We start from the raw sequence: 22,925 nt of genomic DNA, 5'->3' as shown, positions 1-22,925 counted from the left end.
CAGATTCTTCGGAATGCGCTGCAAAAATAATCAATGAAGAGTTATCAATAGATTTTACTATTGCTGACTTGGAATCTGTAAACAATTTGAATTATATGCAGAAAGTCGCATTCGACCTTATAATCGAGAAAGTTTTCAAAGGGGATCCTGGTTTATTTTTTATCGATGGTCCGAGCGTTACAGGGAAAACCTATTTATATCGCACTTTACTTGCTACAGTCAGATCTCGTCAATTCATCGCTCTCGCAACCGCATCTTCTGGAGTAGCAGCAAGTATTTTACCCGGGGGTCGAACTGCACATTCTAGATTCAGAATACCGTTAGAAGCCGATGAAAATTCTATGTGCAATGTATGTAAACAATCTGGCTTGTCTAAATTATTCCAATTGTCGAAGTTAATAATATGGGACAAGGCTCCTATGATGCATCGCCATGCAATTGAAGCAGTTGATTGAATGTTACAAGATGTCAACAATTCAATACTACCGTTCGTGGAAAAGTCGTGGTTTTTGGTGGAGATTTTCGACAAGTGCTACCTGTTATTCGAAAAGGTACGAAAGAAAAAATTATCAAAGCAAGTCTTGTTCATTTGTATTTATGGAATTGTTTTACCAAAATCAATTTGCTAGAAAATATGAGAGCAAGAATAGATCCTGCGTATTCTGATTACTTATAATTGGAAACAAAGATAATGAAACTTATTGTTCTGGTCAAGTTTTACTACCAACCACAATTATTGTGCCATATACTGATGATGCGATATCTTTAAGTAATTTTACGGACGAAGTTTTCCCCAACTTAATGGCATTTGGTGAAGATCAACAACACATGGAAAATTGTGTTATCTTGACGCCAAAGAATGATCATGTAGACGAGATAAATAATTTAGTCATGGAAAGATTTCCAGGGGACATCGTCAAATATTACAGTTTTGATGAACCGATTGAAAAAATGGATCAGCCATTTTCAGAAGATTTTCTATATACCTTGTTACCAAATTGGATTCCACCTCATGAGTTGGTATTAAAAAAAACTGCCCAATAATTTTATCAAGGAATCTCAACCATGTGGAAGGCCTATGCAATGGTACAAGGTTAATTTGTAAAGACTTTGACCGAAATATCATACGTGCGGAAATTCCGAGAATATTTTTTATCCCTCTTGCCGCAGATAGTTGTCCTGTTGCTTTCAAGAGAACACAATTTCCAGTTCGACCTTGCTTTGCTATGACGATAAATAAATCGCAAGGGCAAACCCTGGATTTTGTTTGCTTGTACTTGGCAGAGCCGGTTTTTTCACGTGGCCAATTATATGTTGCATTATCTCGTACTTGGTCATCAAACTGTATGAAAGTTCTTATGAAACCTGAATCAGACAACCAATTAAGTTGTCATACAAAAAATGTCATTTACGACGAGATCTTGTTGGCAAATCGCAGCGAATAAAACATAAACACGACATTACGATCAAGGTAACTTTGCACAAGTAAATATACTCTTATCTATTTTTATGTTTTACCATAATAGATGATTTCCTTGATTTATTTTATCTATGCCTATTTTCCAGCCGTGCCATTTGCCTTATGCTTCGGATCTGTTTCAAGCTTTTCTTGGCATACACAAATCAGTACGTGCATTTTGTTTAAATATGGAATTATTAGTTCAAAAAATTGGCTACGTAAGCCACCTTAACTATAGGAATTGTAAATTAGCCAACCTTTGGTAAATACTTTGTAAATAACCAACTTGCATACGTGGCAGCCTATTAACTACCTAAAATATACGTTTGACTGTGTAAAATAAGTCTTTTACTAATCTATTTACTTGGCTATTTACAAGAAATTAACCAAAGGTGGGCTATATCTCAATTCACTATATCCGTGTGGCTATATAACTTAATGACCCTTATTAGTTCTCATCTTAGGGTATATGTAACCAAATCAAAATGATTTAGAAGTGTATTTCAAACTTTAGTTATTCTATTTCAGCTCATATAGCGGATCAAGTTTTTATTATTCCAATCAGCACTATTATTGAGAAACAATTCAACAAACTGAATAAAAATTTATCAACATAATTTCGAACTTCAATGACGTATTTTCTTATAATAACTCACATACCTTTCCAGTTCCAGGAGGGCCAAAAAGTAGGATACCCTTCCATGGTGTTAAAAGACCAGTAAAGTACCTAGCAAAGAAAAAAAAATTATATATATAAGCTGGCCTTGCAGAATAGCAGAAATATCATAATAATCCATCCTGAATAATAAATTAAGACAGTTCTGGATGTGAAAATAAATGAAAACCAAAGGCATCATAATAATCAATAACAGAAGGATCTAAATATTGAGGTTTGTCTAACAATACTTACTTCGGATACTTTATCGGCATTACTGCTGCCTCTTTAAGCAAGCATTTGGCATTGTCAAGACCTTTGATGGTCTCCCACTTAACATCTTGATTCCCATGAATTATGTCCCTGCACATGTGATGTAAATTGGTAAGAGAAGCCAACATAAAACACAACAAGAGAATGTCAGTCATGTTCCTTAACAAACCAAATAATCGGTATAGAACAACCATATCAGTTTCTATTACCTACACAAACTCTCAGCTAAAGATCGTGTTTCCGCCGAATCAAAAGAAGGGAGTGAAGATTTTCGCCTATGATGATCACCAAATCAGAAATCTCTAAAAAAAAAGAGATATAATTTAGTCTAATAAACTATATTCATCATACGGCATTTTGCTGTGTCCATTGGCTAAACCACCGTTAGGCTGATTTGATCCCCTTCAGTCAAAAGAAGGGAGTAAAGATTTTCGCCTATGAAGATGATCACCAAATCAGAAATCTCTAAAAAATAGATATAATTTAGTCTAATAAACTATATTCATCATACGGCATTTCGCTGTGTCCATTGGCTAAACCACCGTTAGGCTGATTTGATCCCCTTCCCTGCAGGAAAACACAAAGCGAAAAATCGCTCAGGCTTGATCGTCAAATCCAATTGACCAAATATTTAGAACCGAATAAAGTACTTGGTTCCGAAACTGCTCATAGATCGCCAAGTCTGATGTGTTTAAGCGAGCATTTCCATTCAGCACCGCCGCCCCAGCATTGCCATTGCTCACGGCCGATTGATCAGCAGAATCTCCGTTATGTGAACCCGACAGCCTCTTTCTACCAAACTTCGCATCATAAAACATTTTAAAATCCTATAAGAGATGCACATAATACCTTGAATAAATCCACAATACTGAAAAACAAATCTAAATCCACTAGATCTTGCACTAGATTTCAACTGAAATCTTGAATGCGATGCGAGATACTACTACTTGATGTAGAAAACAAATCTAAGGAATTGAACAACAGTCCACTAGCAACTAAACTAACTGAATAGAGAATTCCTTGAACAACAGTCACTTCCTTGAACTACTTAATAACTATAATGCATTTTGGCTTATACATGACTCCATTAATTGATACTAATACTTAATCTTTACATGTTCTTTCCTATAATTAATTTCTTTTCTTTCTCTTAATTTATCTGATGACTTTTCTTCAGCAAACCATGTGCAAGTATTATTTACTGGATATATATTCCGTCAAGCTATGCACTCCACGTTTGGTAGATTACTTAATCTCTATTTCGTCTTATATGTACACAATTAGATTATATATGTGTGTGTGTGTGTGTATGTTTATTAATAGTATTGTTGTTTCTGTAAAATAAGTAGGAGATTAAACCTTTTTGCATCTCGTATTCTTGGCGGATACCATTTTGATACGCTCATTTAGTATTACTAAAAAAAGTGCTAAAAATGGATCACCAATTTCACCAATTTACGTCACGACCTCTGGGGTTGTGTAATGGATAAAGATTCTTCTGATACATCAACTTCACCTCCAGTGAAAGCAGCCGAGGCCCAACCTCCTTCTGGGGCTGCTTCAAATTCTGTCGCAAATGAAACTTCGCAGGCAGCCCTATCTAAGCTCTCCTCATGGGCCAAGAGTTTGAAAATTCCTCAGCCATTGGGGTTCGGAGGGACACAAGAAGGATCAGCGACTGAAAATTCAGGGAAATCAACCTTTTCCCGTTTCACAAGTTAGGACTCCGTTTGTCTCTGAAATCTCCTTCTCCAACCGAGGTTTCAGATGGGTCATCAGCAGATGTACAACCTGGTCTATTTGGAACCATTACAAAGGGAATAGTTGACTCTTCGAAGAGTACAGTGAAGGCTGTACAGGTTAAGGCTCGCCATGCTGTTTCTCAGAACAAAAGACGGTATCAGGTTTGGGTGCATTTTTACTTACATTTTTTTTCTTGCTATTAGCCACTTTACTGGTTTGTATCTTGAATACATTGATTCACATATAGAAAAAGTCTATGACTATCTAGCTATATGTATTTCCAATTAGTGTTGCGTGATCGTGAATTACTTATCTAAGCACTATTATTTTGTATAAAAATTTCTATATAAAAATCAATGATGGCAATGTCAAGTCTGTCTCCTTTTCCATTTTATTATATATTAGAACCTCAGTAGTTGCACGATTGTAAAAAAAAATCACCAATTCCGTATGTATGTATATACATGTAATATATTATATGTGACTTTTGAAATTAGTGTACCAACCCTGTCATTGGTCTCGTACTGCATTAGTTTTATTTTTCATGAGTTGTGTTCCAACCAACTAAAGTTTCCTCGTTTGTACATTTGTGATTTTGTCTGTTTAGGAAGAAGGATTTGATTTGGGTATGTCATACATCACGGAGAACATTATTGCTATGGGCTTCCCTGCTGGGGATATGAGCTCTGGGTTTTTTGGATATGTTGAAGTTAGCATGAAAAAATCTTTCTTCTCCTTTTGTATGTTAGTTTTTTACCCTTTTGTAATATATAAAATTGAAATGTGCTGTGCAGGGGTTTTACATAAACCACATGGAAGAAGTCATTAAATTTTTTGAAACTCATCACAAGGTAATAATTCCTTTTTGTTGATATCATATTAATGGAAAACATATGACTTTCAAGATGCCCGTGAAATGAAAGAAGTCATTAGATTTTTTGAACTCGTCACATGGTAATAGTTCCTTTTTGTTGATACCATATTAATGGAAAACATATGACTTTCAAGACTCCTGTGAAATGGGGTGCGCTTTTTATGTCTTACTAACCAGTCTTTTTTGTTCAAAGGTTTCTTGTGATGATTGTTGATGATATATTTCATGTTTAGTCTTTCAATCATAGTTAGCCTTTTCTTTTTCCCATCATAATTTATTTATTTATGGTCTATGAGCCTCCATACCTCAGCCTTGCTTAAGAATTAATTCATCACAGATGATATGTTGCCTATGTTTTTGCACATGTCATTTATGTGTCTAAATGTCTAAGGAAATACTGAACTGTCAAACTTCTCTTGTACTTGCTTAGTGAATTAGCTGGTTCAATCTACTAGGAAATTTCAGAAAATGTGAAATCGGATCACAAAATTCCGTTGTTTATGATTTGTGTCGACATGATTAACTTAAATAATATTTTTTGTGCCAAATCTGTAAAGAATTTGTTCTGTACATTGCTACATCCTTAACTTGCTTTTGACACGTAAAGTGGAAGTATAAAGTGTACAATCTTTGCTCGGAGAGGCTGTACGATGCATCATTGTTTGAAGGAAAGGTGAGTTGGCTGATGGTAGGCTTTTAAGTTAGGATCTCTCAACTTAAGTCCGGCTTTATTGTTGAGCTCAAGTAGCTATTGAAATGACTTGATGGATGATAATTTAAAAGGCTGATTCTGTTTGGAATGTTCCATGAGAAAGTCATAATGACGAATCTGATACATATTATACACTAGTTATTGCACTATGCTATTGAAAATAGACCTTTAGCTTTACGGAAAAAAATAGCAGCAGTTCAAGATTGAGAAGTTTCCCATTGTAGCATTCAATCATAAGCCTTTACTTAGTCACGTTAAAGGCTGAACCTTTATGAAAGTTAGAGCTTAGTGTAGTATATCACACAGCTAATTAAATAACTGTTTTTCTTTACTTTAGAAAATGTCAAGACAAGAATTGCTAAATGGAAAATCTCTTATAATTTATTACTAGGTGTTAGTGAAAAGTCATAATGAGCATTCCACTTATCGGCATATGTAGTTTTCCACTTCATATTACAAACGATAATGCTTTTCCAGCCACCAAATCTATCATACTTGATGACACCTGTTCATAAATGCCACATGTCTGCATCAGCTTCCTTGATTACAAATTAACTTTCTCCCACTCTTACTTCATTTCACTCCTTCAAGATTCCAGTCTTCCAACTTCCAAAAGCCAACATGGATATTTCAAGGCGAGTTCAATTCATCATACACACACAACAGTAATTTGCATATCTAATTTTTTTTCATGTTCATCCAACCTCAGTTATGTTTCCTAGAGAAAAAGTAATTCGAATTAACTCACTTGCAGCATTAATTGCATACTCACATGCAGAAGAAAACCCTAGACTAAACTTCTAAAAAACTAGATTCATTAACAAAAGACCTGCTTTCTATATCATCTGCTTTAGTATTCAATATTAACTTTATAATTTAATTTTTTCCGATGGATTGCCTATTTTAGATTTCATTTTCATTCAACCTTAATCACATCTAGCTTTTATTTGTTTATATGTAGTATTTTTCTCCCTAACATTCTTTATATTCACTATTTTCTTTCTTTATATATACTTTTTTTTACAAATCTTTTGCTTACAATTTTTTAAAGTGCATATTTCCGTTTCCCAAGTAAAATATTGCATTTCTTTCACTAATACTTATGTATTTTACAATTATATATTTAGGTATAATCTTATACCTGAAATAGCTAAAGACCAAACTGATTGGACTGCTAAGGTTATGGTTGCAGAAAAGAGTTTACCCCTCACAGCTCGTACTTCCACGAAATACCAGACTCCAATATTAATCGATCCCGAGGTATGTACTACTATTAAGATGATTTTATTCTGTTAATTAATTTTTACTAACGATTTTTTTTATCTAGGGAAATAAAGTTCGTGCAATTATCTTTGGATCAGATGTGATAAACGCCTTCCAAAACAGACTCCAAATAACAAAAACGTATTTGATTTCGAACGCTGCTGTAAAAGAACCAAAACCTGAATATCGAACACACGACGGTGAACTCCAATGGACCTTTAATGCACGAACAAGCATTCAAGAAATCGACGAAAACAACTACAATATCATTGAAGCTTCATACAACTTTACTACATTCCCCGATCTCCAACCTCATATGGACAAAAATATCGATATCAGTAATCATTCTCTCTTCCTACTTTAACTTATTTCTACTTATTTATTATTTGCAGTACTATTTTGCATACTTATGCCTTAAAAATAATTATATTCCACAGATATTCTAGCAGCTGACAATATTTTCAACACAAAGAGCTATACAACTTCTGCAATACCTCTACAGCTACCAATTCCCGATCACATAGTTCTTGTCAAGAATATCAAAAATATAATGACCATGGTATGTTCCTCCTACTATTTCACATTAACCTATACCATTATCATCATACTAAAAATAGATTTATACAGCGACCAACCTACTACAAATTCTTATTTCTGGTGCGGAAGGGTATTAGGTGCGACATGTCGCACCTAATAGTCGCACCTAAGCCCATATTAGGTGCGATATGTCGCACCGGATACTCCGCCAGATGACTAAATATTTCGCAAATGTTTAGTGGTATCCGGTGCGACAATGTCGCACCGGATATGATTTTTTCGCACCTAATAATTTTAAAATTTAAAGTTGTCAGGCATATTCCCCCGAAATTTTTTGGGTTTAGGATTTCATATCCGGTACGACATTTGGTGCGACATGTCGCACCGGCCGGATATGAATATTAGGTGCGACATATGAGGTATTTGGTGCGACAATCGTCGCCTGGATGACGTTTTTTGTCCTAGTGCAACTTTCTGGATCAAAGGCAAAATTCAAGTTACCAACTTTGGTCAACCATTTTGGTATCCAACCTGTGACAAATGTCATAGAACTACAGGAACACCCATCGGCACCACATTTGAATGTCCATTCTGCAACACTTTGGAAGCAAAAGCGATACCCTGGTACCACACATTCCCCTGATATTCTCTTAACTTTGAATAACATAAATAAACCTGCTCATTTATCACAGGCCAAAAATTCAAGTAAATATATCCGACTCCAGTGGATCATTATCTGCGACTATTTTCGGCGATAACTCAGAAAAAGTATTCGCATAATCAAGCTCTGATTTCATGAATCTAACCTTTCAAGTACAATATTTCTTTTAAATATTTCTTCTTACTATCATCAAACTATATCTAATTTATCTTTTTTATAACTCTCAGAATCACAACCAAGAAAAATTACGAGAACTGGTCAAAGTCTCATCCGAAGAAGAAATTTACAATTACCTAAAAGCCACGAAAACTGAAACTTCATATCTAAACTCTCCAAATTTTGTGGTCATATTTGTCGCAACTACACCTATACCTTTGACCAACTCTCCAACTGCCACAGACATACAAACAAAAGAAATAAAAGCTGTATCAGACATGCAAGCAAAAAAAAAAAAAAAAACTCAATAACATCCACAACCAGTGACGGATCTAGGATTTCAATCAAGGGGGGGCAAATTTGAGAAATATTTTTTAGGAGGGGCATTATTGAAAAAAAACTTACAAATTTAGGTCAAAAACATAATTATTAATAAAATTTATGGGTAAAATTATAAAAAATATAAAAATTTGGGGTTAGAAAAATAATTTTCAAAAATTGAGGGGGGGGCATTGGCCCACCCTGGCCCCCACCTAGATCCGTCACTGTCCACGACCACATAATCCATTTTACTCCCACAACTTCCAAATACGCCTGAAAAGCATATGAAAAAAAAAAAAAAAAAACAGAAACAGAATGGCAACACTATCAAAAAGGAGACATGCTCATTTTGTGTAACTTTTTGAGAAACACTTTTTTTCACGAATATCTTTTTGTGTAAGACGTACATAAACTCTATCCATGTTGTACATGCATAAATCACTTTTGTACATTTACATATACTCTTTGCATGTATATGTATCTTTATAATACATGTATGTATACTCTATGTATTTGTATGTCTGTATCTTTGTAAAGTTTTCGTTTATCTTGATGTTCTTGCTTTGAGATTACGGCACCGTTTGACATAGCTTTGTTTTTTAAAAAAGTGCTTTTAGTTTCTGTTTTTAAAAAAAACTGTTTTTTTTTTAAAACTGACAGGTGTTTGGTAAACTGTTTATAAAACAGTTGTTGCTGGTAACAAAAGCTGATTTAGCGTTTGGTAAAATAAATATATTATGGGCAAAAGACTAAAATAGACATGGTCTTATAAATTAAATAATAATTATTTATATACTTATTTATATGCATATATATGAATTATAATTACAAACTAGAAAAATATGGACGAAACAAATTTATTTTATTTTTAATATAAAGTTTTTTAATTATTGACAAAAATGTAAACTACAAATTCATCGTTTCTACTAAACTTGCAGCAATCTCATCTCTTAAGTTGTCCATACTACTCGAAGAAGTCTGACAATCTTCATCTTGATCTTCAGTTGTGTCGTTTTCATCCCCCTCGCCATCGCCCTCTGTCTCGTCGAATATTTCAAAATCCATCTCTTGTCTTGCATGCATTCGAATATAGTTATGCAGTGCCATAGTTGCGATAACTATTTTTACTTGATTTTTGAATGGATAACTCGGCATAACATTCAGGATTCTCCATCTTTTTTTCCACACTCCAAAGCTCCGCTCGATGACGCTTCTCGGAGAAGAATGTGCACGATTAAAGATTTCTTTGCTTGTAGTAGGTTGAGTTCTTCTTGCACGAAAATGCTCCAGATGGTATGTTTGACCTTTATACGGACCAAGATATCCAGGCAAATTAGGATAACCAGCGTCAACCAGATAATACTTTCCTGTGACATATCAAGTTGAATATAATGATTTAGTTTAAACTGTATACAAGACAAAGCTATAAAAAATAAATAAAAAAATAAATAAAAAAAAGTCATACCTTCTGAAGGTTTTGGAAAGTTAATCTCAGTATCACGAAGAGCGGCAGAGAATACCCTTGAATCATGAGCACTACCTTCCCAACCAGCATACACAAAAGTGAATTTCATATTGAAATCACATACAGCCATAACATTTTGAGTAGGAATCTTCTTTCTACCGATAAACGGTATTTGATCTGCTTGAGGTAAAGAAGCTGGAACATGAACACCATCTATAGCACCAATGCAATCCTAAAAAAAAAACAAATATCTCAATTAATTTATACAGAGTATCGATGAAAATAAATAACAAAAATATGAGTATAATACCTTAAAATGTGGCATATATCTTGGATCGTTTGCTATTTCTTTGGGAGTACTCTTAAATTCTGGATCAGAAGGTTTTATGACATCGGCTCCCATGAGACATAATATATCCAACGTCTCCGAAAAATATCGACTTATCGTCTCACCAGAATGTTGAAACATCTCTTGCACTAATCGGTTTCCTAGACCATGTCCTAGAATCATTAGAGTCATTCCTAAAATCTCCAATGCTGTCATATGTCTTGAACCTTTGAAATCGTAACTTCTTTCCAAGTTATTGCACAAACTTGTGAAAACCTCTTTTTCCATTCTGAACAGTCGTTGGCACCGAATTCTGTTTCCCCTCAATATCTCTTGAAGAAAAATATGCCCCGTTTTTTTTGAATCCATACAAGGAACTTTATGTATGTATGTATCATAATAAATTTGCATCAAATGAGTAATTTTCCGTATAAGAACACTGTGTTCGTTATGTTCCTTTTTAGCAACAATGTCGAACTCATCATCTGATGTGGTATCCATTTGTTCCTGAAAACGAATATGTGATATCATAAGATTAAATAACATTCAATGTAAACATTATTTCTGCTAAAAAAAATAAGTAACCAAGGAATATAAACGAGACTAACATTCTCGTATTGTTTGATTATTATAGCAAAACAAAATAAACAACAAATGCAAAACAATGAATGTTGTTCTCGTATAAGAACACTTATTCAATACAATTGATTAAAAATTCAAACGCGCGAAATATTTGGAGCTGCTCCTGGATTAGAGCCATAAAGTAGACCATACTCGTAAGTGAGCCAACAACTTTGAATATGTGGATCTTTCATCGTTGCAAACATCTCTCTCTTCTCGCGACTCTGAAATAGTTTGGTCGCAAAAAGCCACGTTGGATCTCCGATTACAATACCAGGCAATGACAAAACAACTTCCATTACTTCAGCGATACTAGTACCAGGCATCTCTTTGCGTACTACATATACGGTGTCGCTACGCTCTTCTGTTGCCTTCACAAGACGCTCGATTTGAGAAGCTAATTTAGCCGCTCCACTAACTTTGCTCCGTCCACCAGCCTTTTTAAACTTTGGAAAATTATGGATGTCTAGGGGATTTTTGTTGTTATTATTCAAACTCTTTTGAGGATTCGGCTGACATACAGGATCCTCCGATTCATCACTTCTTTCTTCTAAGTTGTCAGCACTAGGAAATGCCTCACTACCACCGTAATGACGAGGGTTAGTTGTAGAAGAAAATGCATACGCTCCAGTTGCAACTATATCTTTGAACATTGTATCCAGTTTATCTTCGAAATCGGGAGAAATGCCTTCTTTGCGAAATTTTCCGAATTTTTTATTCTCCTACAAAAAAGTGGTATCTTAGTTATAATATAAATTTTAAGTTTGTAAGTTGATTTGATTTTCGATACAAACCTTTATTTTACTACGCCACCACTCTTCGCTTGCGTCAACAGTATTATTGTTATCATTCCATCCAAGGCCAGTTTCTTTGCCGATCAATTGCTTCCAGAGCTTCCATTCACCTTTCAGTAACTCCAGCTTATTTTTCAATTGAGCTTTATCGTATCCCCTCTGTGTTTTCTCGGAAATATTTTTCACCATATTCTCCCATCCAACTTTGGTGAAGCTTGTTCCCGGTCGATTTCCAGCTTCAATCTCCGCAATACAGACATCGCATAAGATTTCAACCGCATCATTATCCCATACTGCTTTTGTTCGAGGTCGTGTATCTTGATTTTCAGTCATCTACAAGTATACATTAAATTCAAATAAATTTTTACTAAAGCAATAAAACAATATTTAACAAATAGTTATTTGTACTACATAAATATCTTCGCACGTATTTTAGCATCATAATATTAAAGAAAATATATACTTAAAAAAAGGGTAAACAAAAGAAGGAAAAATAATGAGCTATGCATTAATATTATGGAGAATTATGTATGTATATAATGTAAATAAAACTATCAATTGAAGCTGTTAATTAAAAATTGGCAGACGTAATTAATATATACAGTTAATAAAATCATAAGGATTTTCTAAGCTTTAAATGAAAATAGGTCACTCAAAGTAATTGCTATGAAAATAAACTAGTAAGATTGGCAAAAAATAGTTTTACTCTATTAAAAAATACATTCATAAATTCCATAAAGAAAGAAAAATATACAACTTTTTTCTTTCTACCAAATGATATAGGGCAGATACATTTAAAATTTATTTATATCTATATAATTATATTACTACCAAATGAATTATATTATTGTTTTGACTAATAAATAATAAATTAATAATACAATAATTTGGGATATAACATATATACGGATGAGTTAATTTGGGATATAACATATTTATGTATACGGATGAGTTAATTTGGGATATACAAACGGTGCACTTACTTAACCAGGGTTAAAGTTTTTCCCAATTTATTTTCGTTCAGTCGGTGAGGTTCACAACTTTTCTCTTTCTCGACACCTACTAGTCGCGACATTTTTAGAGAGAGCGAGAGAGAGAGAGAGAGAGAGAGAGCGAGCGAGCGACTTCTGGGTTCTCTGGTTCGATTCCGTCGAGCGAGAGAGTCTTTGATTTTTTTTTCTTCGTTTCGGTTTAGCTCTAGGTTTTTCATCATCTACGTTCATCTGATTTTTTTGATTAGGGGTTTCGATTTCTAGGTTATATTGTTCGAGCGAGCGAGCGATTATTTGATTCCGTTCTTTGATTTTTTTCTTCATTTCGGTTGAGCTTTAGGTTTTTCATCATCTGCGTTGATCTGATTATTTTGTTAGGTGATTTTGATTTTTAGGTTTTTCAGCTGGGGGTTTAGGGGTTTCTGAGCAGAGGTCGGCGGCGGAGCAGGAGACACCGAGTGGGCGAAGAAACGCCTTGAGCTCGCCGCGCACGACTGGCCGGACTGACAGACTTATATTCATAACGAATAACAACTAGGTTTGTTTTATTTCTTCGTTTTTTACACTTTAATGTCTACTACTAAGATTATTTAGAACAAACAAAAAAATACTAACCTTGAGAGCGTTGTGTAGAGCGTTGTTGAGAGATCTGCTTCAAACTCGTCCCTGTTGTGTAGAGCGTTTGTTTAATATGAAACTCTGTATTTTCTGAATGATTTTGATAAAATTTGTTGATTTATTTATACACTTACGCTATATAGGAGAATTTTTTTATAATCTGTTTAGAAATTTTAGGAGATGTTTGTTTACTTTTTCTTTTTTGCATACTTGGTTTGTACGTGAGCCTTAAGAACAAGTCTATTTGTTAGAGTGTTTTTAGGATATAATTTTCCGGATTTAAAAAAAAACGAGGATATAACAGTAATTGTGTTGAGAAACTAAAATCGCTTTTCCAGAAAGCTGAGTTTCCTAGCTTTGCGAATATTAGTACAATTTGCAAAATCGTTTTTCAAGTTTTTACCAACAACTGTTTTACCAAACACCAATCTTGCGGTTTGGTTTTTACAAAAAACAAAAACCGGTCAAAAAAAGCGTTGCCAAACACTACCTACAGATCATTTGTCCTTAATCTCACAATTTCAATTCCTCTTAATTAATCTAAATAACAAATTTACAATTTATATAATATTAAATAAAACAAAAGCTGTGCCACGGGCACAGCTTACAAACTAGTTATAGATAAAATAGAGGTGAAAAATAAGATGAAGACAATACGATCGGAAAACAATTCCCAGATTCTACACTGCGGTCAATAATGGCTGGCGAACCACGCATATTGACTTTTAGCAAAAGAAGACCAAAAAAAAAAAAACATAAATATCAGATCAGAAATGAATGACATTTCTTTCGGATCAAACCAAATCAGACAACCAGCAGATTTATCTCTCCCCAAAAATCTCACCAAAAATTTATCACAGAGTTCATTTAATAATAAGCTAAATCTCCGCGTCTCCGATCAATCATGGCCGATATGTTCCTCGGACCGATCATCGAGAAGCTCGCGATCGAGCCGCTGATCGGCGAATCACAATCACTGACAGAGATCCAACGCGAAGCCGAGAGCCTGAGGAGCGAGCTCGAAGTGATCGAGCCTCTGTTACTAGACGCCGAAGAAAAATCCCTCAGAAGAGGTGATGAGATCGCCGGCGGCGAAGCCGTGAGAGAGTGGGCGAATCAGATCCGACGCGCCGCGAGCCGATCGGAGATCTTCGTCGATGAGTACCGTCGGATCATCACCAACCGATGGTCAGGATTCTCCGGCTTCGTTGACAGCTGGCTATCGCGCCGCCACCTGGCATCCGAGCTCCGGGCGGCGAAGCGGTGTTTGACGGAGATAAGAGAGATCGGCCAAAGCTGCTACGGACTAAAACCTCTGGAGCGAGGATCCAACGGCGGGGAAGGACGCCACGTGGATCCGCGTTTGGGCTCGCTGTTCCCCGAGGACGAGGAGATCGTCGGAATCGAGTCGGCGAAGAGCGACCTGGTGGCAAGGCTCGTCGGAGGCTCGCCGGAGCTGACGGCGGTGTGTATCGTCGGTGAGGGAGGGATCGGAAAGACGACTCTGGCGAAGAGAGTGTTCGATGACGAAGCGGTGACGAGGTATTTCGAGTCGGCCCGCGCGTGGATCACAGTCTCTCGGCCGTACGATCTGGTTATGGTACTGAGGGAAATTATGGATAAGATCTTGGCCGTCGGAGAAACGGACCCGACGAGAAGTGCTTTTTTGACGGGAGAAGTGATTCGTAGCGTGAGAGACTACTTGCGGCCAAAGAGGTAACACAATTTTAGGCGCAAATAATTTTTTTTTTTTTAAAGATATTTTTGCGAAAAAAGACTACGTTTTAGATGACCCCTTTAACTAATTATTAACAAACATGTATGTATATGATACACTAACTGAGTTGAGGGAATGTTTTTAGTCTGGCCTCTATCTCGATAGATAGATCATTTTATTATGAACTAAAAAGAAAAAAAAAATCCACCTCAAACTTTCCATTTTGATCTGTGTATATATATAAACAATTAAATTGCAGGATTTCAATAAAGGGGGGGCAAATTTGAGAAATATTTTTTAGGAGGGGCATTATTGAAAAAAAAACTTACAAATTTGGGTCAAAAATATAATTATTAGTAAAATTTAGGGGTAAAATTATAAAAAAAATATAAAATTTTGGGGTTAAAAAAATAATTTTTAAAACTTGAGGGGGGGCATTGGCCCATCCTGGCCTCCACCTAGATCCGTCACTGCAAGTAGCTATAATCACAGTTTCACAGCACCAAAATAATTTATTCTCGTCTAGTCTATAAAAAAAAATAGATTAGCTAGATAATCATATTTACACTTTTAAATTTTTATTTAGTCAATATTTAGTAAATATTTGGTAAATAATCACGTTTACATATTTACACTCGTGAATTGACTATAAAATATGGTATTTTAGTCAATGTACGGGTGTAAATACGTAGACGTGACTATTTACCAAATATTTACTAAAAATTGGATAAATAACAATCTAAAAGTGTAAATATGATTAGTTTGTTAATTATTTGATATACGTGGCTCTTTATCTAGACTATTAATAATAATAAATTTGGTGCCAACATAAAACATATACAATTAATAATAATAATAAATTTGGTCCCAACATAAAACATCAGCCCAACATAAAATATCGACGAGACGATTATTTTGACACCGGTTAGGTCTACTTATAAGTGGTATATCTTAAATTACAAATAGTTAATAAAATGCATATGAATTTAAAATAAAACAAAATAGACATTAATTTAATATTTGAAACTTGTGTTAATTTTTTTTAAGAAATATCCTAAAATCAAAGAAAAAAAATTACAAATCAATAGCGGAACAAAATCAAACATTTATGTTCCATAAACAGTTAAAAAAAATCGCTACCATAGTTTAGAGCAGAACGAAATAGAATATCAGTGTGTTCTGTATCCGTTTGTCCATTACTATATCATACCTAGTGAAAACTATGAATCTGAATTTTTATATTAAAATTGAAACTAGAAGTGAATATAATGAAGTAAGAATTAATTCTCTAGCATCGATCAATATCTCCTACTAGATTGCAAATGGAAACCTATGGTAATATTAACATGATTACCACAAAATTCCAAATTAGTCAAAAAATTGTTTAAAAAAAAGGATTACTTTGACCATCTTAATGATAAGAAATGAGAATGGTTCTTTAAGTAATTTAGAAAGTACTAAAAAAGTATAGATTAGAGCAACATGGTATTCAAATTTAAGAAACTTTAAGACTAATATTCTTTTATTCACGTGGTTCTCTCATTATTGTAATAAATACAACATAGATTACCTATTTAATCAATTAAATGTTACTTCAAGTAGTAAAAGAACTTGGAATACCTTAAATAATGCCGAAGTTATAGATATTCATCCTCCTCTAGATGGTATATATCAACATTACACCTATTATAGCTACTCCTTTTAAGTCCTTTATCTGAGGATGTTAGTAGGTGTATTGATAGGTGTATCAACAAGTAGTTAATCAAATGCATTTGAATTTAAAAGAAAAAAAAATAAACATTAATTTAATATTTGAAACTTGTCTATTTTCTTTCTTATCCTCAAATCGAAGAAAAAAAAATTACAAATCAATACCGTAGCAAAATATTAACAATAAAATAAAAATAAAAACAAAATTCCGATACCATTTTATAGAGCATAACGAAATGGAATACCAATGTGTTCTGTATCTATTTGTCCATGATTATATCATACCTAGTGAAAATTATGAATTTGAATTCTCATATTAAAATAGAAACTAGAAGTGAAAATAACAGTAATAAGGTAGATTGTAAATTATTAGTAAATGTTTTACTTGGACTTTGCTAGGTACATGTGATCGGGTCATGTCGCCCGACTCGGCCTTTTCTTTAAGGGTTTAAAATGAGTGCGACCCTTTTTGAAAAATGATCATGTCAAATTAGGTTTGGGTTTGGCTTGCCTGGGGTATAGACCCCCAAGTCTTGCACAACCTGGGTCGAGTACTTAATCTCGAGTTGGGCCTCAAGTCCTCTTTCTGAGGCATTGCCCAACCCTACCCCAAAGTAACAAGGCGTGGGCCTTTCTTCTTGCACTTAAAATGGTTGGACCGAACCGACTCGACCCTTTTGACAACTCTAATTTAGGGTATGAAAATGATTAGGGTTGCAAACAAACACATTACATTTGTAGAAAATGGCTTTGCGTTTTTTCATTACTAGAAGTTCGAGATATATTCATATCATTTTAATAAAACTTGATGGGTACGCTGATGTGATTTTCTTTTTTAGCAGAATGACAAAATTAGAATAAACACTCTAAATCTTCATATTTTAACTTGTCTTACTATACCTACTCAACTAATCTAATGTTTAATTCTTCATAGGTACGTGATTGTATTCGACGATGTTTGGGATGAGAGTTTATGGAATTTCATTAAAGTTTTGCCTGACAATAATAATGGAAGTAGGGTACTAATCACAACACGCAATGAAGAGGCCTTTGACTATTGTAAACAAATACCACACCACGTTGAAATCTTGAAACCTTGGTCGCTCCCTCTAGCTTGGGAGTTGTTTTGCAAAAAGGCTTTTCGGTACAAGTTTCAAGGGAATTGTCCTGATGAGTTGAAGGCGTTGTCAAAAGAGATCGTGACAAAATGTCAAGGCTTACCTCTTGTTATTGAAGTTATAGCTGGCATATTGGTGACAAAAGAGATATCTGGGTGGAAGAATGTGCTCGAAGACCTTACTCGTACGGTTGAAAATAATAATGATAATTCCGAGCTCACAAGTGTACACAAAATCCTATCTCTAGGTTACAATGATATCCCTCACTATCTCAGGCCTTGTTTAATGTACTTATGTATGTTTCCCAAGGATTATTTAGTCTCTGACCACAAACTGTACCGGTTATGGATCGCTGAGGGTTTTGTCAAAGCTAAAGGAGACAAAATAGCGGAAGATGTCGCCGAAGAATACATGAACGAGCTTGTTAGAAGAAACTTGGTTTTGTCTATACCATGGAGGATTGTTGGGACTGGAAATCATTTTTGTGTCCATGATTTTATGCATGATATCCTCCTTGTGAAGGCAGAGGCTTCGGGATTCTGTCGAAGTTGGAACACAAAGACATCAGAGTTTCTTGGATATGATCGACGTTTGGCTATCTTAGGCGACACCGAACACACTATAGAGAAAGTCAAAAGCTCCAATATCAGGTCATTCATCTTATCCAGTGCCCATGGTTATCAATTGACTGAATCGATTGTTGACAATTTGTTTAAGAGCTTTAGGTTCCTGGAGGTAATGGACACTCAGATATCTTGGATCGAAAATCTCCCAAGAGAGCTTGGTGAAATGTCTCACTTGAAGTACTTAAGTTTAAAAAATTCAAACTTAAAGTCACTGCCCAAGTCCATTGGCAAGCTGCATAATCTCTATTCATTGGACGTTAGAGAAACATGGATTGTTGCATTGCCAAAGGAGATTATCAAGCTTAAGCATCTTCGACATGTATTGGCTGATACTCGCTATATAGACCCAAAGAGTGGTTTCAAATCCACTATCGGGGTGAGATTTCCAGAAGGTTTTGGAGAAATGGAGGACTTACAAACACTCACATGGGTGGACTCGCATCTCGGGGAAAACTCTGTATTTAAAGACTTGAATAAGTTGAGAAAATTGAGATGGTTGAACATCGATAGCGTAAAGAAGGAATTTGGGGATGATCTTTGCACCGCAATTGAGAAAATGAACTACCTTCAACGTTTGTTTATACGCTCGATCGGTAACAACAATGTTCTAAATCTACAACATATTTCGTCTCCACCTCTAAATCTCCGAGATCTCATCTTGGTCGGTCAACTGGATAAGCTTCCAACGTGGATCTTAAAGCTTTGTAATCTACGAGGGTTATGTCTTAGGTTGTCGGGACTAGTCACCTATGACGCAATTGAACCCCTTAAAGGCTTGCCAAATTTGGAGACTCTCCAAATAGAACACAACGCTTTTCAAGGACAAGTACTACGGTTTGAGGTGGGAGGCTTCATGAAGCTCAAAAGGCTTACCTTGGTCGGGTTAGACGATCTTAAGGAAGTTATAATTGAACAAGGAGCATTGCCAGCCCTCGAACGGCTTATGATTAGTGAATGCTCACAGCTGGAAGGTTTGCCTCAGTCGAACACCTTAAGAACATAAATGAGGTTAGAGCTAATGAGAAACATATCTTTTAATCGTGTCAATATCAAAGATGCTTGTACAATGTTATTAATTTCTTTTTTTAAAAGGTACAATGTTATTAATTTCTAAATACAATTATATATAATCATGTATGTAATGTTAATGACTATGGTCTTTTTTATTTTGTGTTGGTTTCATCTTTAAGAGACATATTGTTTATCAGTGAATGTGTCTTGTTGGTGATTTAATTATTTGGGTATCGATTGACATCGAAATCATGTTTGTTTTATTTGGTTTGCTTATAATACATGGTATATATTTGAGACACCTATATATGAACTAGTTTGTTGATTAAAATATAGTTTTTTTTTAATCGTGAATAAGTAGAGTATTGATACTATGTACTAGTAATTGCTTAAGTAGCATAAATAAGTAGAAGAACAGCAAACATCAAAATTGAAGAGTCAACTTAAGCTCAAAATTGAGAACCGAAAACAAAACGTGCTATAAAAAATTAAATATATACTAGTTTGTTGATTAATTTTTTTTAATAGTGAATAAGTTGGGTATTGATACTATATATATGTACTTGTAGTTGCTGAAGTAGCATAAATGATTAGAAGAACAACAAACAAACGTCAAAATTGAAAATTGAAGAGTCAACTTAAGTTCAAAATTGAGAACCGAAAACAAAATGTGCTTCAAAAAAACATAAATGGTTCGGTTATAGTTATTCTACTTAGAATATCTAATTAAACCGAACTTGTTATAATTTTTTTTATTGCTTTTCAGACTAGTTTATATGTATAGATATAGGAAGAGTATCATTACTTACATGGGACGTTGATCAAATTTGTTGTACTTATAGGTCACATTTTCACAATGGTTTAGTTTATATCTTAATTACAATAAATTGTGTGGAATGCGAATACAAACCATTGGAAATAATTGTACCATTCTTACGGTCTTAAATCTTCATAAATTCTTCGACGTAGTTATATGAGATTTATGAGCCAAGTGCTACACAAACTTATTTGTTAGTGCAATCCTAATCTCACACACAGTGTAAAAATAATAGAATACAAATTTACAAATTCATGTAGTGGGATATAGATCGTAACTGGCGTACAAAAATGAGAAATTGCCCTATTTGACACCAATTTCATAACATTTTCCCACTTTCCATCAAAAAACTAATTTGGCCCAAAATACCACAATCTATGTCAACAATGTTGACATAGATGGTGATATTCTAACTGTTGTCGGTCATTTTCGAAAGTATTAAATTCCTTGTGACTTGATGATAAGAGAATTTTGGACGTGATTAGAACCCGATTCCGAACTTGATTCTAACGTGTTATTGAGTGATTATTATTGTTTTAATATGTTTATGAGTGTTTGACAGACTTGGGAGCGATTATGAGCGTTAAGGTTGACGTTGGAGCAGTTCGTGAAGTTATGGATTGATCGGGGGCTTAAAGTCAATGCAAGATGTTAGACGGGTCAAAAAAGACAAAAACGAAGACATCGAAGGTTGTGCGCTGGGCAGACGCACAATCCCATCTCATAAGCTTTCGCGCATTACGTGCACAATCGGCACAGAATGAGCGCGCCGCGCCAGGTGTATTGCGCGCCGCGCAGCATCCTTTACGCGTCGTGCGAGGCGTAATTCCAACAATCTGATTTCATGAAATTTTAGAGTTTTTCACCGTTGGATCATATCCAATGGTCCTAATTGATATGAAAATGTACCCTAAACCACATAATTACAAATTAGACTCTGAAAACAAGGGATTTAGGTTTTATTTTTAGGTTTTCAATAGTTGTTTGGCTAGTTGGGAGAGAAGAGGCAACCAGAGAAGAAGACCACCATTCGTCGTCAATCGACAACTGCGAGGAACTTTCGTTTATGTTTATTTATTTTGGGTTTATTATTATGGATTGCTTTTGTTTATTTTGATTTTATGTTTCTGTCAACGCCATGACCTCTTAAGGGTGATGGCTTAACTTTTCACAATTATGGTTGTGGATTCATGTCTATTTGAATGAATTATTTTTTTTGTTAATCCTCTCCATCGCTTTATTTAATTATGTGCTTAATGCTTGTGTGAGATTCACGATCTTATTCTTTATTTTTTAGGATTATTTAGTTGCTCGAGAGCGGATTAGATAATCGTGCATAAGAATTAGATATGTGTAGTCTATTCATATGCCAGAAATAGCTAGGCTGCTACGGAGTCGTGTGAACGCTCTTGTTTGTAATGCTTATCGTATTTATATGGTTTGAGATCGAGAGATAAAGACCCGGTATTGACATAAGTTGTTAGATGCTCGAGAGAGATTTAGCAACAATATTACGTGAGAGTGATTAATGAAGAGAGAGTTTAGCGAAGCCATTGCCTTTGTCTTCCTCATATCCATTCACACATTGTTTATTTTGTGTTTTATTGAATTTATGCAGTTCAGTTGATTATCATCCTTGTTATTCTTGAATTCAATTCGTTGCTAGCTAGTTTTGTTTCGGTTAAGCATAGTCCTCGTGTGATCGACTCGTTCTTACGACTTTACTACTTGAGCGACTAAATGCATAACATTAGTCAAACTTTTCGGGGTTTCTTCAGCCCTCAACGCATCTATAAATAGACCTCTCACCCAGAGGGAAGAGGTAATCAATTCTAAACACAATTACTCGATTCCAGAGTCGTGAAACGCTGTCGAGGACTCTTCGCACTTGATTTCACTCTGATCGAGCACAAATCTCCTCAAATTATCAGAGAATAATGGCACTCGCACCTCACTCATAGCAATCAGACTAATGTTGAGCATCGGAGCGCGCACTTGAGGCACCGCCTATGTGCCCTTCTAGCTTATTTTCTTCTTCTTCTTCTTCTTCTTCTTCTTCTTCTTCTCAAATCTTTGCGATGAACGAAGAACGTTCTTGAACTAGATGAGTGACCCTCGTTAGTTTCAAGTTTCGTACACCCGGCTCGAGCTCGAACACTTGGTCCATCCTTGGTTAAACCCGCCAAAAGTCTTTAACGTTGTTCAATTTTCAGCGACAACATTTTGGCGCTAGAAAGAGGGGGCTCGAGAAACCTTCACGAGCTCCTACATCAATCTTTTCCGACTTGAAAAATAGAAAACTTTAAGTATAACCCTTTGATCGCGATGTTTGGAACTCAGAATCCCAACACGTCTAAGGGAGGCGCAAACTTTGGCGCAGAAAGCGCCAGATATAATCTGCGCCGACTTGCGCAGAGTAATCAAGACTTGCTTCTTAACAGAATCGCAGCTCCG

The 22,925-nt window shown here is 35.1% G+C and overlaps 2 protein-coding genes across 3 annotated transcripts; both read left to right on the top strand.

Moving 5' to 3' along the window:
• Positions 1 to 3,869: 3,869 nt before the first annotated feature.
• LOC149398070 (phosphatidylinositol 3,4,5-trisphosphate 3-phosphatase and protein-tyrosine-phosphatase PTEN2A-like) lies at positions 3,870 to 4,357 on the top strand. Its single transcript, XM_089614441.1, has 3 exons — positions 3,870 to 4,104; positions 4,155 to 4,246; positions 4,334 to 4,357. The coding sequence occupies exons 1-3, from the start codon at positions 3,870 to 3,872 to the stop codon at positions 4,355 to 4,357; spliced, it is 351 nt and encodes a 116-aa protein (XP_089470567.1).
• Positions 4,358 to 14,033: 9,676 nt separating this feature from the next.
• LOC149398069 (disease resistance protein RPM1-like) lies at positions 14,034 to 21,123 on the top strand. Of its 2 annotated transcripts, XM_089616088.1 has the most exons (3): positions 14,034 to 15,188; positions 17,834 to 19,651; positions 21,034 to 21,123. In XM_089616088.1, the coding sequence occupies exons 1-2, from the start codon at positions 14,377 to 14,379 to the stop codon at positions 19,644 to 19,646; spliced, it is 2,625 nt and encodes an 874-aa protein (XP_089472214.1). In that variant the 5' UTR covers positions 14,034 to 14,376; the 3' UTR covers positions 19,647 to 19,651; positions 21,034 to 21,123. The 2 variants fall into 2 exon arrangements, with proteins under 2 accessions (XP_089472214.1, XP_089472213.1); XM_089616087.1 differs by lacking the exon at positions 21,034 to 21,123 and having other exon boundaries at positions 17,834 to 19,769.
• The last annotated feature ends 1,802 nt before the right edge of the window (positions 21,124 to 22,925 follow it).

The sequence above is a fragment of the Urtica dioica genome, chromosome 5, assembly GCF_054948205.1.
Source record: "Urtica dioica subsp. dioica isolate 48M chromosome 5, U.dioica_male_clone48M_v1_H2, whole genome shotgun sequence".
NCBI lineage: Eukaryota > Viridiplantae > Streptophyta > Magnoliopsida > Rosales > Urticaceae > Urtica > Urtica dioica.
This window is presented reverse-complemented; position numbering and strand designations above follow the sequence as displayed.